Source organism: Chanodichthys erythropterus, chromosome 4 (genome assembly GCF_024489055.1).
Source record: "Chanodichthys erythropterus isolate Z2021 chromosome 4, ASM2448905v1, whole genome shotgun sequence".
NCBI classification, from domain to species: Eukaryota; Metazoa; Chordata; class Actinopteri; order Cypriniformes; family Xenocyprididae; genus Chanodichthys; species Chanodichthys erythropterus.
In genome coordinates this window covers 39,085,999-39,102,718 of record NC_090224.1, presented here as the reverse complement: position 1 = coordinate 39,102,718, position 16,720 = coordinate 39,085,999, and the positions used below count along the sequence as shown (strand labels likewise).

General features: G+C 37.9%; 1 protein-coding gene across 8 annotated transcripts in view; it reads left to right on the top strand.

The window, feature by feature from the left end:
* The window catches only part of lama2 (laminin, alpha 2), a 167,209-nt gene that overhangs the window by 95,023 nt on the left and 55,466 nt on the right, over positions 1-16,720 (top strand). For 5 of the 8 annotated variants that reach the window (XM_067384972.1, XM_067384971.1, XM_067384969.1 and 2 more), the window contains exons 19-23: positions 6,823-7,034; positions 11,825-11,931; positions 12,103-12,363; positions 15,043-15,220; positions 15,653-15,789. In XM_067384972.1, coding sequence (XP_067241073.1) covers positions 6,823-7,034; positions 11,825-11,931; positions 12,103-12,363; positions 15,043-15,220; positions 15,653-15,789 — 895 coding nt within the window. The remainder of the gene's footprint in view (positions 1-6,822; positions 7,035-11,824; positions 11,932-12,102; positions 12,364-15,042; positions 15,221-15,652; positions 15,790-16,720) is intronic. The other 3 variants (XM_067384976.1, XM_067384975.1, XM_067384974.1) reach the window with 1 other exon arrangement.

Sequence of the window (16,720 nt, the reverse complement as noted above, 5' to 3'; positions counted from 1 at the left end):
CATCGTATGCCTGAGTAGATCGTAGAGACTAAGGCTGTTGATGCGGATATCATGGCCAAAATAATTTACGATAACGATATATCATGATATCTATAGAGATCTTGAAAAAAATAAATATAAAAAATAATGCTGGAAATTAAAAAGAAATATTATTTCGCAGTATTATATACAGTGATAAAGTTGATTGGCATTGCATTGTAAATATGCATTATCCTTATGAAAATACCTGAGATGGCTTGAAGAACAGATAAACCATATACTGTCGCTGTGTGTTATTTCTCTTCATGTTTAATCAGTCAAAATGTCTCTCTGAGATTTATGAAAGGATTATCCCAAGCTTTACTCTCCCACAAGCCATCCTAGGTGTAAATGACTTTCTTGTTTCTGATGAACACAATCAGAGTTATATTAATAAATATTCTGACGTATCCGAGCTTTATAATGGCAGTGAATGAGACCAACGAGTATGAGCTGAAGAAAGCGTCTCCATCCACCATAAACGTACTCTACACGGCTCCGGTGGGTCAATAAAGTCCTTCTGAAGTGAAGCGATGCGTTTGTGACCGCCTTCCGTATTCAACAACACTCGCAGTTCAAAACTCTTACATTATGTCCTTACACTATGTGAAAAGTACTATGTTCAGCTTACAAAAAAGTTAAAAGTTAAATACGGAAGGTGGTCAGGCGGAAGCTAGATAATTTACTTCATTACTTGTTAAATATGGATATTTTTCTTACACAAATGCATCGCTTCACTTTAGAAGGCGTTTATTAACCCCCCGGAGCCGCGTGGAGTACATTATGAGGGATTTCCTTGAACTTATTACTCATGAGTCTCTCTTGTGGACGTTCTGCACGAGGGTGCCCTCTGGAGTCTAGTATGAATGAAACATGTATTACATGTGAGAGTTTAGCGCTCCATAATGACCACATTGTCCTGATTTGGGTAAAAATAGAAAAAAATGACTGCTCTCTAAAGATATTTGGAGTAAACATATGATAATCCAGAAGTTTTTATCTGGATGAGCACACTTTTGGACTAAAAGCATAGAGGGATGTAAATATAATAAACCAGAGAAAGGCGTCAGCAGTTAACTGGTTAATGTAACATTTCCAGTTTCAGGACTAGGAAAATAATGGCAACTTACAGTCATTTTCGCAGAATCCAAAAAACTTCCACATTGGCGAGCAATTTTCTTGGAGTATCTGGTCTGTCATATCCGATGACATGCTTTTATGCGGCAGTGTCTGCTTGTGTTTTATGACAGGTGGCATCCAGTATTAAGGTGCAATACCGTTGGGATGTCAATCAGATATTGGCTCAGGATTATTTACGTGCTATATTATCATACGTGTACTATTCATTTGAAATATTACGGTTACCACCAATACTGGTATATTGCGACACCCCTAACTAACACGATAGTGATATTTAATTTTTTTAAATATCATTGTTATCTTCAATACCGGAATATTGCAACACCCCTAGTAGAGACCTTTGATGCCATTGGTTTCTATGATCTACTTGAGCCAACCTTATGTCTCCTGTGGATTTTTAGGAGAAACATCTGAGATAAAGGTGATATTTAAAAGAAACTTAAGAGCTCAACATCTTCCAACAGGGCCGTAACCACCATACACATCGAAGAGGAAACGTCAGTTCCAGTATTCAGATTAGCAGTCAACAAATGTGATTTTCAGTGGTTATTACATTTAGTCCCCAAACAAATCCTAAATACGTGCTTACATCCTTGTCCGGCGGTAAACAGAAACAGAAATCTTGTCTCAGACTATGAGACATACATAATTTTCAACCCCAGTTCCCTTTGGCAATTTTCATCTAAGCAAATCAGAGGAGCTCTATCCAATATCCATAGAGCCACACTGAGTGCTTCCAAAGCCTGTAATAAAGATGAGCAACAAGTGCCACAATTGCTGCTTCCTTCAATATTGAAACATCTCGATCTTCATAAGAATCGTCTTCTAAGACTGGTGATATAAATTGATGATCTAATTCCACATGCATTAACAGCCACACAAACTGAATCCAGAAGACTGGATTGATATTTGTAGTTTATATATAGTTTAAAGGGATAGTACACCCAAAACCCATCTTCAAGTTGTTCCAAACCTGCTTTCTTCTACTGAACACAAATGAACATATTTTGAAGAATGTTGGTAACCAGACAGTTAATGGCAGCAATTAACTTCCATAGTTTTTTTTTCCTACTATGTAAGTCAATGGCTACTGTCTGGTTACCAGCATTCTTCAAAATATATTCATTTTTGGATAAACTATCGTTTAAGCTAGGTTTGTGAGTTCACCTTTACATCACACGCACCTAAAAATGGCTTATTCACAAAGAGAGAGCAAGCTGCATGTAAACGGGAATGCAACTTCTCAAGCTGTTTTCCTGCTTTACGTCACGTTCTGGTGTCCATGTGAATGTTCTCAGTGTGAAAGCTCAGAGCAGGCTGTTGCAGTTACGCTGCAGTTGTTCAAGCTCTGTGAAACAGATATTTATCATCCTGCCCCCTGCTTCATTCACTATGTATGTGTTTGTTGTGGAGCGTTCTGGAAGCTTGCTCTGGGTGTGTGGTAACAGTAATGGGCTCAGTGATTGAAGGAGGGTCTCTTCAGTTTAAGAATCACTGACCCACGACAGGAAAAACCAGTGCCCGCCTCCCTCCACCCCTCTCTCTGACCTAATTCAGCTCAGTCCCTCCGTGGCGCCTGGTCCTGCTCTGAAATAGAGTGCTTATGTTTAGTGTGGCCCTGCGAGCCCGGCGACACCTGAAACAGCGAGCCAGAGAGAGCAGGCTGAGGGTGAAGGGTGAAGAGAGGAAGGAAATAAGAGTTTGGAGCAGTCCCAGGGTTTTTTTTTAGTAATTATTCCCTGGTGTGCAGACAGACAGGAACTTGGCCATATAAATGGCCTGGGTTAAAGACACCTGGCCCGAGTCATCAGTGCTTAAGATGGCTTTCTCACAGCAGAGCTGACGACAGGAGAAATGATCAGCTGGCACCAGACTGGCAGGAAGAGGCTCAGTTACCCTATAAAGGGTACAGAAACAGGGCAGGGGTGGCAGTGGGGTGGGATTATGTATTTTTTAGAACAGTAGATGGGGACTTTTGCATTTAAGCAGAGACTGTTACTTGAAGAGATAGTTCACCATAAAATTAAAATTCTGTCATCTTTACTAAGTGATATGTATGCCCAGTGATTAAGAACTTGTCCAAAACTTGTTAACAAAAGATTAATGGGTAGTAGTTTATCTGCCTTATTACACTAATTAAAACCCTAAAAAATAATAATAACAATAAACTATGAAAATAGTGAAAAATATAAAACTGTGCCATCATATTTTCCTCTTAATATGGCCTAGTAGGATGTCCTACTAAATAGGACCCCAGACAGAGCCTTGTGGCACTCCATACTGATCTTTTAGACGGAGACTGCTCCACATTTACACACAACTGTAGGAACAATTTATTTCAATTTGACATTGTCACAAAGTAGAATCTAAACAAACAAGACCACTGCTAACATGGTTCCACTCCTTTCCAAAAGAATATTTTGAACTATTGCGTCAGTAACAAAACTGCAGTATACACTGTGTTCCAAATTATTATGCAAGGGACATATCAGTAAGGTTTCAGTAGAATAAACATTCAGATTTTAGTTTTTCTAAGAAAATGTTTGTTTGTTTATTTATCCATGTGTTTTTAGATAACTGGTATCAATCTCAGACAAAATAATTGGCCAGATCTATGGAAATCCTACTTAGAGGTTGTTCCACATTATTAAGCAAGTCACAGTTCTCATGCAATATGGAGAGGAAGAAAGATCTTTCTGAAGATGAAAAGCATGAAATGGTGCAATGTTGTGCAAAAGGCATGAAAACAACTAATATTGTGTGAAACTGAATGGAGATTATCAAATTATCATAAGATTTGTGAGTGATTTAGAGCACAGCAGAACTCGGTCAGATAAAGACTTATTGAGGAAAGCTCCTGTCAAAAAAATGTATTGTATTATAAGGGCAGCTATAAAAAAGCCAGTGTTGAGCAGCAAACAGGTATTTGAAGCTGCTGGTGTCTCTGGAGTCTCAAGAAGCTCTCCATGCAGGCTGGCAGTTGTGCGTAAAGATGCATTTCAGACACCACTAACCAAACCTCACAGAGAAAAACATTTACAGTGGGTGTAGAAATACATGAAGACTCATTTTTAAATAGTTTTATTAACTGTCTAATGCCGTACTACAATGGATGGTCTAAACGGATGGATTTCTGGATGGTTGGTGAACGGCCATCACGTTCCAACAAGACTGACGTCAGCAGGGAGCTGGTGGGTGATGGAAGGTCCCTTTAGGGTCTCTGGGGGTATTAAAATGACTTTTGCAAGATATGTGAAGTTCATAACTGGCCATTTTCAGCTATGGTATAAAAAGGAGTATAGTGCCTTCTGAAATGCAATGCACTATGCACTATCCCATGCTGCAAAAAAACACCACAGCAATAAAACTGTTTGAAAATGTATTTCTACACCCACTGTAAATATTTTTCTCTGTGAGGTTTGGTTAGTGGTGTCTGAAATGCATCTTTACGCACAACTGCCAGCCTGCATGGAGAGCTTCTTGAGACTCCAGAGACACCAGCAGCTTAAAATACCTGTTTGCTGCTCAACACTGGCTTTTTTATAGCTGCCCTTATAATACAATACATTTTTTTGACAGGAGCTTTCCTCAATAAGTCTTTATCTGACCGAGTTCTGCTGTGCTCTAAATCACTCACAAATCTTATGATAATTTGATAATCTCCATTCAGTTTCACACAATATTAGTTGTTTTCATGCCTTTTGCACAACATTGCACCATTTCATGCTTTTCATCTTCAGAAAGATCTTTCTTCCTCCCATATTGCATGAGAACTGTGACTTGCTTAATAATGTGGAACAACCTCTAAGTAGGGTTTCCATAGATCTGGCAAATTATTTTGTCTGTGATTGATACCAGTTATCTAAAAAACTACATGGAGAAATAAACAAACAAACATTTTCTTAGAAAAACTAAAATCGGAATGTTTATTGTACTGAAATCTTACTGATATGTCAATTGCATAATAATTTGGAACTCGGTGTAATAAAACAAGCAGAGAAATATATTCACATTCAGATGATAAAAGGACCTATACACAGACTGAAATTCTTTATGTACTGTGTTTGTCTTCAGAAAGAAGCATTTGGATTTAGATTTCCCAGGATTCCAGCTTTTCCAAAAGAAAGGTATCCGTTCTTGGAGTGGCTGTAATGTTAAATGCTGTGATGATGAAATGATCTCTTTCATATTCTCAGATATGAAATTGCTTTATTAATTGCATTATAGTGCATTGTATTTTACACTACAAAATGCAGTTGCAGGTGTATGCTATGGGTTGATCCTGAAAAGGTTTTGCACTTCTTGCACTTTCTGTGGCCTCTGGACATTAATTTCTTTGGAGCTTTTATTTTAGCGGATATTTTGTGTTTTTTGATCTTGGAGTTATTTTTGGATCCGTGCACCCCCTTAGTTTGGACTGTGATCTGGCGTTAGCAAAGCAACTTGAAATCCACTGATCATGTTAAATGACAAGCAGTTTGGTAAAAATGACACTTTGTAATCTGGCCCGCCATACAGTAACACAACTGTGAATGCAGATATTACTGTATATGAATGTACCAATCCAATATTCCTTAAATGAGGCATTATCCCAGAGCATCTGTTCTGCTGAAGGGATATTATGTCTTTTAAAGTTACTGTGAGATCTAAGACTTCGTTTAAATGTTGAAATCTCCAACATGAACGGCTAGAACTAGATTCTGCAGCAGCATGCCGCTGGGCCTGTAAAGACAGTCACAACCAATACCATATTCAATTAATAAGTCTACGGTGGCTCACGGAATCCGCTGAGCACGAGTGAAACACAGTGATTACTTTCTCTTTCCACCATCATGCAGATAGCGCAGTCGTGTGCAGATAAGCGCAGAGGAATCCATTTAACATGAAGGGAGTGGATAGACTGTGCGTGTTTATCAGCCGGCAGCACAAGTTGCTTCAGTAGAGATATAGGATCCGAACGCACCGACAGCAGATAAGAAGAGCAGGTGGGCGAAGCGAGCGGAGGAAGTGATAGCGTCTCTTTCCCTTATATTTCTCTCACATTCTCATCGTCTGCGCTTTGTTTTGGCGAGAAAAGTCTCGGGTGCTCTTTTCATGATCAAACGAGGGTTGTTCATCAGACGTACTGTAATGGAGCCAGTTCAGTGTGTACACAGATCCTTTAAAAGAGAAACAGGACATGTCTGGAAATGCAATATACTTAAACGCTTTCCTTAAGTGTGTCCATTCATCCCACTTTACCCCAGCTATTCTCTACATCTGTTTCAGCTCAGACGAGTTCAGTTCAAGTTTAGTTTCTAGTGTACATGTACTGAACGACCTCTGAATTCATTGCACCACCCTCAAGCTAGAAGTTAAATATATCTCTATGCATCATACTGTACATAAGATATAAATGTTCAGTCAGTTGTTCATTGTCTCAAAACAAACCCACACATGGCAACCAGGAGCCCAAACTGGCTGACTGTACATTATCCAGCTAATTACATGCCTGCATAGCAATTAATAAAACACATGCATGTGAGAAATTGATTTAAGCGTACATTATTTTATAATGTGAGAGGAAAAACAGATAATTAAATGGTGCACATTACAGTTTTGTGTCACAGCAGAAGTGTGATCAGACTCTTGAGCATGCATTCTCTCTTCTTTGAATGACCGCAGGTGTGCTAATGGCTATTTCGGGCGTCCCGACGTTCTTGGGGGTTCCTGTCAGCCGTGTATGTGTAACGGTAACCTGGATCACACAGCAGCGCTCAGCTGCGACCCGGTGACCGGAGCCTGTCTAAGCTGCCGTGAGGGATACGGAGGGCCGGACTGTGAAAGGTGTGCGGACGGATACTTTGGAGATGCCCTCATAGCCAAGAACTGCCAAGGTGAGTGAAGGAGCCGAGCTTCATTGTTTTAGCTAACAATAATACGCGATCACAGATATTAGTGACCGTGTCTGTCAGGCTCAGAAAGGAGAAGGAGAAGCACTGTGAAAAAATAATAAATCTCTATCTCAGACATTCCCATTCGAATGGGATTCGTTTTCTCAGAGGAAAGGCGAGAAAAACACCAGGCACTGAAAAACAGACGTGTTTGATTCAGGTAGGATTAAAATCACAAAGTACGTCTGAGAAACATGTATTTGCCTGACTTCCTCTGGGAAACTAGACCCATCTGAATGGGGATACTGTCAACATCATTTTAATGTAATGGAAGTAGTGGCATATTTTTTCCTCAGTATTGTGACACACTCTGATGTATAACGGATTATTGAATAAGAAAAAATGTAGGGCAGGAAGTTGATTCTATAGTTCGGTTGTTGATTAGATGTTGAAATGCGGGTTTGGCACTCAAAAATAGAGTTGGGTGACGTTTGAATTTTAACTATTCTGATTCTGATTCTTATCGATTCCTAATTTTGATTCCAATAAGGTAAAAAAAACAAAACATAGATATCGTACTAAGTCTTATTGCAAAAAAAATTAATTGCAGCTGAATACATGCATGAACAAAAATCAACATGCTGAAGAACATTTACACAAGGAACTTTTGCCTACACTGCAAAAAATGCTTTTCTTCTTTAGTATTTTTGTCTTGTTTCCAGTCCAAATATCTAAAAATCCTTAAATCCAGATGCTTTTACTAGATAAGTAAAATGACATGATTTTTTTCTTGTTTTCTGGGAGAAAAAAATTCAAAATGAAGTGAGTTTTTTTTATTTTTTATCTTGTTTCGGTTGGGGACAGAAACAGAAACAAGAAACAAGATTTCAAACAGAAACAAACAGATTATTTTTCTTACCCCATTGGCAGATAATTTTGCTTGTATTAAGCAAAAACTCACTTTATTTTACTAATATAAATTTATATAAAGTAAACACTCAGTAATTTAAAAAAGAACAAATAAACAAATTAGCAATTGCACAAATAAATACAACTGACTAAAGATACATAAACAGTGTTTTAAGATTTTCAGGTATTCAGGTACAGAAACTGTAATAAAATGCAAAATAATTGCTCTTTATGTATAAAATATAGGCTACATTACAAATATAGTTATTCAGTCTAGAACAGCGAGTGAATTTTCTCATGACGGCAGCAAGAATATTAGGCTGCTGTCCCTTTAAGAGATGCACGGATCCAGTATACTGTTACACATGTGTTTTCTTTGTCAGCTCAGCTGTTTACATTTATTTAAGACACAACCGACTGTGTTTACGAGAATATTTTGAAATATTTCTGTGCATTTGTCCGTGCAAAATGACGAGGTAGAGAACACAGGTCAGTATCACGCACTATTCAGCATGAGAAGTCCTTCTGTGTCCACGTCGTGTGCAACAGCGCGTGAGTCTTCTTTGCACTTGAAAGGTTTAAAATCACATTGAACTGCACACACAGGAACCGACAAGCAGAATTGCAATGCATGTTTATTACCAGTTCTCGATACACATCCCTACTCAGAAATGAAGGTGAGCTTGTACGAAAGGGGCAGGGTTAAAGCGGACGACATGATTGGAAAATCCCTGTATGTCAGTTTGTCGTTTCACCAGAAGATCCAGTTATGACACATGATCCACCAATCAGAGAAGTCACTGTTACCATGGTCATAGTTGTAGACAATTGCATTTTTATGAAAATGCAATTTCATCTGCTTGTTATTAGTTCATTTAGACATATATAATTCAATAATATTTAATGTTTTTGTAAAGTTAAGATAACCTGTGAAGTGCATACTTTAAAGGTGTAAATGATGCTGCAATCAGTAAAAATGAAAATTTTAGCTTTGTAAATGTAATTGAGTGCAGTATTTAATTTCATCAGAAGTGCATTTAAACAAAATAATACTCAAGTATGTGAAGTAACCTTAAACATTACTCAACATTGTTGTACACTCAATCTGCAGGATGTTTTGCTTCCTTTCTTTAAACGCCATATTTGGTTGTCACTTTAAAAGTTGTTAATGTGTCAATTTTTGTAGAAATTAAATTGTGTACTTCCAGACAGCCTGTATGGCAGATGTGTGTGTGTGAGAGAGAGAGGTGAGCTGATCCGGGATCAAGCTCAGGCCGTCTCCCCTCAAGGACGGTACACACAGATTCCCTCCAGCAGGCCTCACGCAGCACCATCTGCGCTCATCTCGGCTCAGAAAGAGTGTGTGCATTATATTGAAATGCAATCTGTCCTCCTGCAGCCCACGGTCACACCACACTGTCGTCTGAAGCAGGATACAGTCGTTCTGTTTGATTGGCACACACACTGAGCGCTGATTAGCATGGTCGTGGGATATTGAATAATCTCACTGGTTTTTAATTTGAGCTGTTACTGTATATACGCTAGAGGCGAGTTCAGAACACATTCCCTTGACTGTGCATGAAACATGACAATGAAACAGTTGATGTGTTCCTGCAGACTTTCAGTTCACTACGCTTAGTTATAATATTGCAAAACATATTGTTCATATGGTGTGGTTCAAATCAAAGTCTAATTGAAACCAGAAAGCTTTTAATGTTTTAATTTGTAATGTGAAAAATAGCATAAACAGACATTTTTCATGTTGTGATATTCTCAAATATTAATTTTTCAATTTAATTTTCACATAAATTGTTGTACTGGTAAAATAATTAATGGAATTAACTCAATTATCAGATTGAAAGAAGCTTTTCCCTACTATCAGACATATTCATATTGCACAAAAATGTGCGCCAAGCTTCAGTATCTCCTAAAATGTAGAGCCCTGTGACATCACGTCTGTTGTTCAGTCCTCAACTGTTTTTAACTTCCGGAGCATGTTTATATTTACTGAAAGATAATAGGACGGACTTTACTTCTGTTGGGAATAAGGACTTGAGAAGAGCGGAACAATGCTCAGGGAGCACAGCGCTCAGTGGGATCCTTAAGAAGCTGTTCGAATGACCTACATTGAAAACTGTTGTGCTGCTTCATATTTTTGTGGAAACTGTATACATTTTATTTTTCAGGATTCTTTGATGAATGAAGCATTTATTTGAAAAAAAAGTCTTTTGTAACATAAATGTCTCTTCTGTCACTGTTTTGACCAACTGAATGGGGCATTGCTGAACGAAAGGATTCATTTATCTTTTTTTAATCTTGCTTATTTTAAACTTTTGATAGTTTGCACAAACATATGAAGCTGTTTTCAACATTGATAATAATCGTAAATGTTTCTTGAGCATCACATCATCATATCAGAATGATTTCTGAAGGATCATGTGACACTGAAGACTGGAGTAATGATGCTGAAAATACAGCATGGAATAAATTACACTTTACTATATATTCACATAGAAAACAGATATTTTAAATCATAATATTTAACATTTTTCACTGTATTTTTTGATCAAATAAATGCAGCCTTGGTGAGCAGAAGAAACTTTAAAAAATATTAAACAAAGCTTCTATCACATGTGGTGTCCCTCAAGGTTCTATTTTGGGACCAATGTTATTTTCATTATACAGCTATGGAAAAAATGAAGAATTTTTTCCATGGCTGTATATGCTTCCTCTAGGTTCTATTTTTAAGAAATAGATACACTACCGTTCAAAAGTTTGGGATCGGTAAGATTTTTAATGTTTTTAAAAGAAGTTTCGTCTGCTCACCAAGGCTATATTTATTTAATTAAAAATACAATATTGTTGTTGCAATTTAAAATAACTGTTTTCTATTGGAATATATTTTATAATATAAGTGTAATTTATTCCTGGGATCAAAGCTGAATTTTCAGCATCATTACTCCAGTCTTCAGTGTCACATGATCCTTCAGAAATCATTCTAATATGCTGATCTGCTGCTCAAGAAACATTTCTGATTATTATCAATGTTGAAAACAGTTGTGTACTTTTTTTTCAGGATTCCTTGATGAATAGAAAGTTCAAAAGAACAGCATTTATCTGAAATACAAATCTTCTGTAGCATTATACACTACCGTTCAAAAGTTTGGGGTCAGTAAGAATTTTTATTTTTATTTTTTTGAAAAGAAATTAAAGAAATTAATACTTTTATTCAGCAAGGATGCATTAAATCAATCAAAAGTGGCAGTAAAGATATTTAAAATGTTAAAAAAGATTAGATTTCAGATAAACACTGTTCTTTTGAACTTTCTATTCATCAAATAATCCTGAAAAAAATATTGTACACAAATATTTTGTACAATTGTACACATTAAATGTTTCTTGAGCAGCAGATCATCATATTAGAATGATTTCTGAAGGATCATGTGATCAGCTTTGCCATCACAGGAATAAATTACTTTGTAAAATATATTCAAATAGAAAACAATTACTTTAAATTGTTTTTATTTTATTTTTAATTAAATAAATGCAGCCTTGGTGAGCAGACAAAACTTCTTTTAAAACATTAAAATCTTACCAATCCAAGACTTTTGAACGGTAGTGTCTACTTTTAAAGCTCTGGCACCAAAATATATTTCTGAGCTTATAAATTTTAGTTGCTGGACGAGATCTCTGAGATCCCAAGACCAGCTGCTTCTTAAGTAAAGGAGATTGCGCTTTCTCAGTTGCTGCTCCAAAGTCGTAATCAGATCGTCTCCTTCTGTAAAAATGTTTAAAACTACTGTCATCTACTGTTTCCTCATTCTGCTGTTCAGCTGTCAGTGTCTCGAGACCCTCACGCTCCATCTCTGTCTCTCTGTCTGCAGCGTGTCAGTGTCACAGTAACGGGTCGGTGTCGGAGCTGTGCCATCAGGAGACCGGGCAGTGCCAGTGTCGACAACATGTGGTGGGACGGCAGTGTGACGAGTGTATGGTGGGTAAACAACACCGAATGCTGTCATTGTTGGAGCCACATTTCTTTTTCACTGGGCCAGTATGAGTAAATTCCTTACAGGAGCTAAAGCAGACGCAGTCATGTGAAGCTGTGCGTTCATTTCTCTGTCTCTGCCTCTTCATCAACCCGTGTGTGTGTGTGTGTGTTCAGCCGAATTGTTGGTGGGATGCCGAGTCTCAGTTGTGTCGGCCGTGTCAGTGCAGCGCTCGGGGCTCCGTGTCCCAGCGCTGTGACTCTGAGGGCAGGTGCATCTGTCGGGCCGGATACGTGGGCCGCAGGTGTGACCTGATACGGCCGGCTCACGCCCGCAGGGAGACCCGGAGACCCGTCCAACAGGTTCCCATCCAACACATCCAGAGATGGGAAAGCAGAGGGGGATGCCCTCGAGGGGCGTACCGCCCCGGCACAGGGGTAAACGCACGGCATGATGGGTGCACAGGCTCTGTGTGTGTGTGTGTGTGTGTGTATGTGTGTGACTTTCTGTGAGGATCAACTTCTAATATTTACTATCCAATCAAGTCCAAATGGACAAAATCAAGCCCTGCCCAACATTTGTTCTTGTACGAGAAGCAGTTTCACTCAGATATACGTCACAATAGAGAAGAAAAGACGAGCGCAACTTCCTTTCATGCCGACTTTAACTCTTTCCCCGTGAGTTTTTACGGCTTTCCGTGTTCTCTGGGTGGACACATGTAGGGTTTTTCAGATCGACCAAAACGCATCTTAATAGCAGCTGTAAACAGGGCCTTAAATGTCAAAAGATCAGGGAAAGTTTGAGCACTTGAAGTTCTGTCCAGGTGTCCATGCCCTCACACGTCTAACATTCTCCAGACTCTCCGACATCATGAGAGGAAGAACAAATTCACATGCAATCCTGTTTACATGAGAAACTTTTCATGCTACAGTACACAACTTTAGCGAATTAGACCCAATACAAGTTCACATCATTCAAGAAGACAGCCTTTGGCTTTAAGAAGGATGAAACATAATGTGCACAGTTTGCTTTGGCTTTTAATTATACATTTACAAGTAACATTAGTTGAGTAGCGCTTTAGGGAGTTAATCTGTTTGTGCGGGCAGAAAGCTCATGCCACTGCGCTTTCTTATGTTTCAGTCTTTTCTTAATCTTTAGAAGGCACGGATTTGAGTTCTCTTGGAGGAGAGTTTTGTCACTTTGGCTCGCAGCTTTGCATGACGGGATGTGTGTGTGTCTCTTCATATATTTGGCATCCGTGGGGCGGCACTGACGGCGTGTGCCAGGACCAGTTGTCATCGGTTGCTACGGTGACAGCGCACCTGTTCCTAGCAGACAGATGGCTGTCAATCACCCCACAGCAATGTGTGCAGATTTATCAGCACTGCATGATCACTTTTGATCGTTAAAATGAAATTGTTGGCGGTTTACCTTTCATAATGCATTTGAAGTGAGTTATGGGAGAGTGTAAGACATTGTTTTGTGGTTTGGTTTGATCTGTAAGATCTGCATGTTCAGTGCTGTGATCTGAGGGCTTCGGCTCTCTGAGAAACTAATGGAGATTGTTTATTAATTCACCAGATATTGCACTGTTTGAATCACCACAAGACACATTCCACAAGTATAGATGCAAAAATTAAGCCTAATGAAATCCAGTTTTTTAATTATGTTATTTGTTCTCCTCCGCAAACTAAATATTCAATTAAGGATTTTTTTTTATTATTTGCCATTTCTAGAAACCTAATGCCAAAATGTTTGGTACATTTGGAAATTCCCCTTTTAAGAGTTTAATTCTCTAATTGGTTTTATTTTGTAGCAAATAAATGTAGAATATTTATGTATTTATTTATTTAAAATTAATGTTGGGCATTGGAACCAGCATTGTTGTGTTTTTTTTTGTGTGTGTGTTTTTTGTAGTTACCAATTAATTAATTTAATTGAGCTTGAGGTTAACCTTTTCACACTATGAAAAAACAATGTAGTTGTGTTATTATGTTGAATTATGTTGAAATAACATGATATTATGTCAAAATAACTTAATATCTCAAAATAGCTACTTAATATCTTAAGAAAACGAGTTATGCCGTTATATTGAGATATTATGTCGAAATAACGACTTAATATCTCAAAATGACAAGTTATGTCAAAATGAGATGTTATGGCTTAATATCTCAAAATAACGACTTAATATCTTGAAATAACAAGTTATGTCGAAATGACGAGATATTATGTTTAAATAAAGACTATCTTGAAATAATGAGTTATGTCGAAATAATAAGATATGTCAAAATAATGACTTAATATCTTGAAATAATGAGTTATGTCAAAATAATGAGATATTATGTTGAAATAACGACTTAATATCTCGAAATAACTTAATATCTCGGAATAAGATATGTAGAAATATCAACTTAATTTCTCGAAATAACGTGTCATGTTGAAATAATGAGATATTGTCGAAATAATGACTTAATATCTTAAAATAATGAGTTATGTCGAAATAACTTAATATCTCAAAATAGCTACTTAATATCTTGAAAAAACAAATTATGTCATAATAATGGCTTAATATCTTGAAATAACGAGTTATGTCGAAATAACAAGATATTATGTTGAAATAATGACTTAATTCAAAATAATGAGTTATGTCGAAATAAGTTAATATCTCAAAATAACGAGTTATGTCAAAATAACGAGATATGTTGAAATATCGACTTAATATCTTGAAATAACGAGTTATGTCAAAATAACGAGATATGTTGAAATATCGACTTAATATCTCAAAATAACGAGTTATGTCAAAATAACGAGATATGTTGAAATATCGACTTAATATCTTGAAATAACGAGTTATGTCAAAATAACGAGATATGTTGAAATATCGACTTAATATCTTGAAATAACGAGTTATGTTGAAATAATAAAATATTGTCGAAATAACGACTTAATATCTCGAAATAACGAGTTATGTCAAAATAACGAGATATTATGTCGAAATAATGACTTGTGCTGTCAAAACTTTGTAAAACTATTTGTACCTTATCTGTGGAAAGTGCCTCAAAGCATAGTCTAACCATCACTCTTATTTCATCAGTCCTCTCTCTCTCCGCTCTCAGTCTGGTTTACACATGCAGGGCGCTCAGGGCTGTGTCCCGTGCCACTGCAATTCATTCGGATCGAAGTCGTTTGATTGTGACGAGAGCGGTCAGTGTCGCTGTCAGCCCGGTGTGACGGGACAGAAGTGTGACCGCTGCGCTCCCGGACACTTCAGCTTCCAGGAAGGCGGCTGTACACGTAAGAATTCACCTCTGAAATAGAGAGGTCTCATTCAGCTTTAAATGCATGTGAATGCATGTTTGAAAAATAAAGTGCTGTAGAAATAAAAGGTGACTTGACTTCTGAATAAGATAAAGTTGATACTGTAAATGAAACATAACAGACACAAGTGACACATCTACTCAGATATGAAAGAGCAAAGGCTTGTGCACCGACCGGTGAGATTTCAGACAATGCCTTGTAAATTCCAGCTCAGCTCCTGGATGTGGCTGTCAACAAGCCTGACCTCTAAGCGCTACAGTTTTCATCTGTGGTGTTTATTTCATCTCCTTCTGTCACCCTCTCTCTCTGATATCAGACAGCAGAGAGGAGAGCCGGCGCTGACATTTAGAACAGGTGCTCAGCTGCGCTCTGCAATTAACCTGCTCTCTGTTTCTGTCTGTCTCGCAGCGTGCCAGTGTGCCCATGTGGGAAATAACTGTGACGCTAACACAGGTCAGTGTATCTGTCCGCCCAACACCGTGGGAGAGAGATGTGACAAATGTGCGCCCAACCACTGGGGTCACGACATCAGCAGCGGCTGTAAGGTACGCCTCATCTCTCCTCTTCACTCTTGTCTGCTCTCGCTGTGTATATTTATCTTCTGCCAAAACATCATTTTTATTCATCATGTCACGTCGAGGTGAATCTCTGAGTTAATGCCACAGAGCAGCAGAACAGCAGCAAAATGTCTTGATTGTTGCCTTACGATTCAATTACAGCAGAATCCATTGAACTATACAAAAATCAATATCTTCAATAATAATATATATATACAGTGGTGTGAAAAAGTGCTTGTCCCCTTCCTGATTTTTTATTTTTTTGCATGTTTGTCACACTTTAATGTTTCAGATCATCAAACAAATTTAAGTATTAATCAAAGATAAAACAAGTAAACGCAACATGCAGTTTTTAAATGAAAGTGTTTATTATGAAGGGAAAACAAAATCCAAACTCACATGGCCCTGTGTTAAAAAGTGCTGTTAAAACATAACTGTGGTTTATCACACCTGAGTTCAGTTTCTCTAGCCACACCCAGGCCTGATTACTGCCACACCTGTTCACAATCAAGAAATCACTTAAATAGGATCTGCTTGACAAAGTGAAGTAGACCAAAAGATCCTCAAAAGCTACACATCATGTTGAGATCCAAAGAAATTCAGGAACAAATGAGAAAGAAAGTAATTGAGATCTATCAAGTCTGGAAAAGGTTAAAAGCCATTTCTATAGCTTTGAGACTCCAGCGAACCACAGTGAGAGCCATTATCCACAAATGGTGAAAGCATGGAATAGTGGTGAACCTTCCCAGGAGTGACCGGCCGACCAAAATTACCACAAGAGCGCAGCAACGACTCATCCAAGAGGTCACAAAAGACCCCACAACAACATCCGAAGAACTGCAGGCCTCACTGCCTCAGTTAAGGTCAGTGTTCATGACTCCACCATAGAAAAGAGACGGTGCAAAAATGACCTGCATGG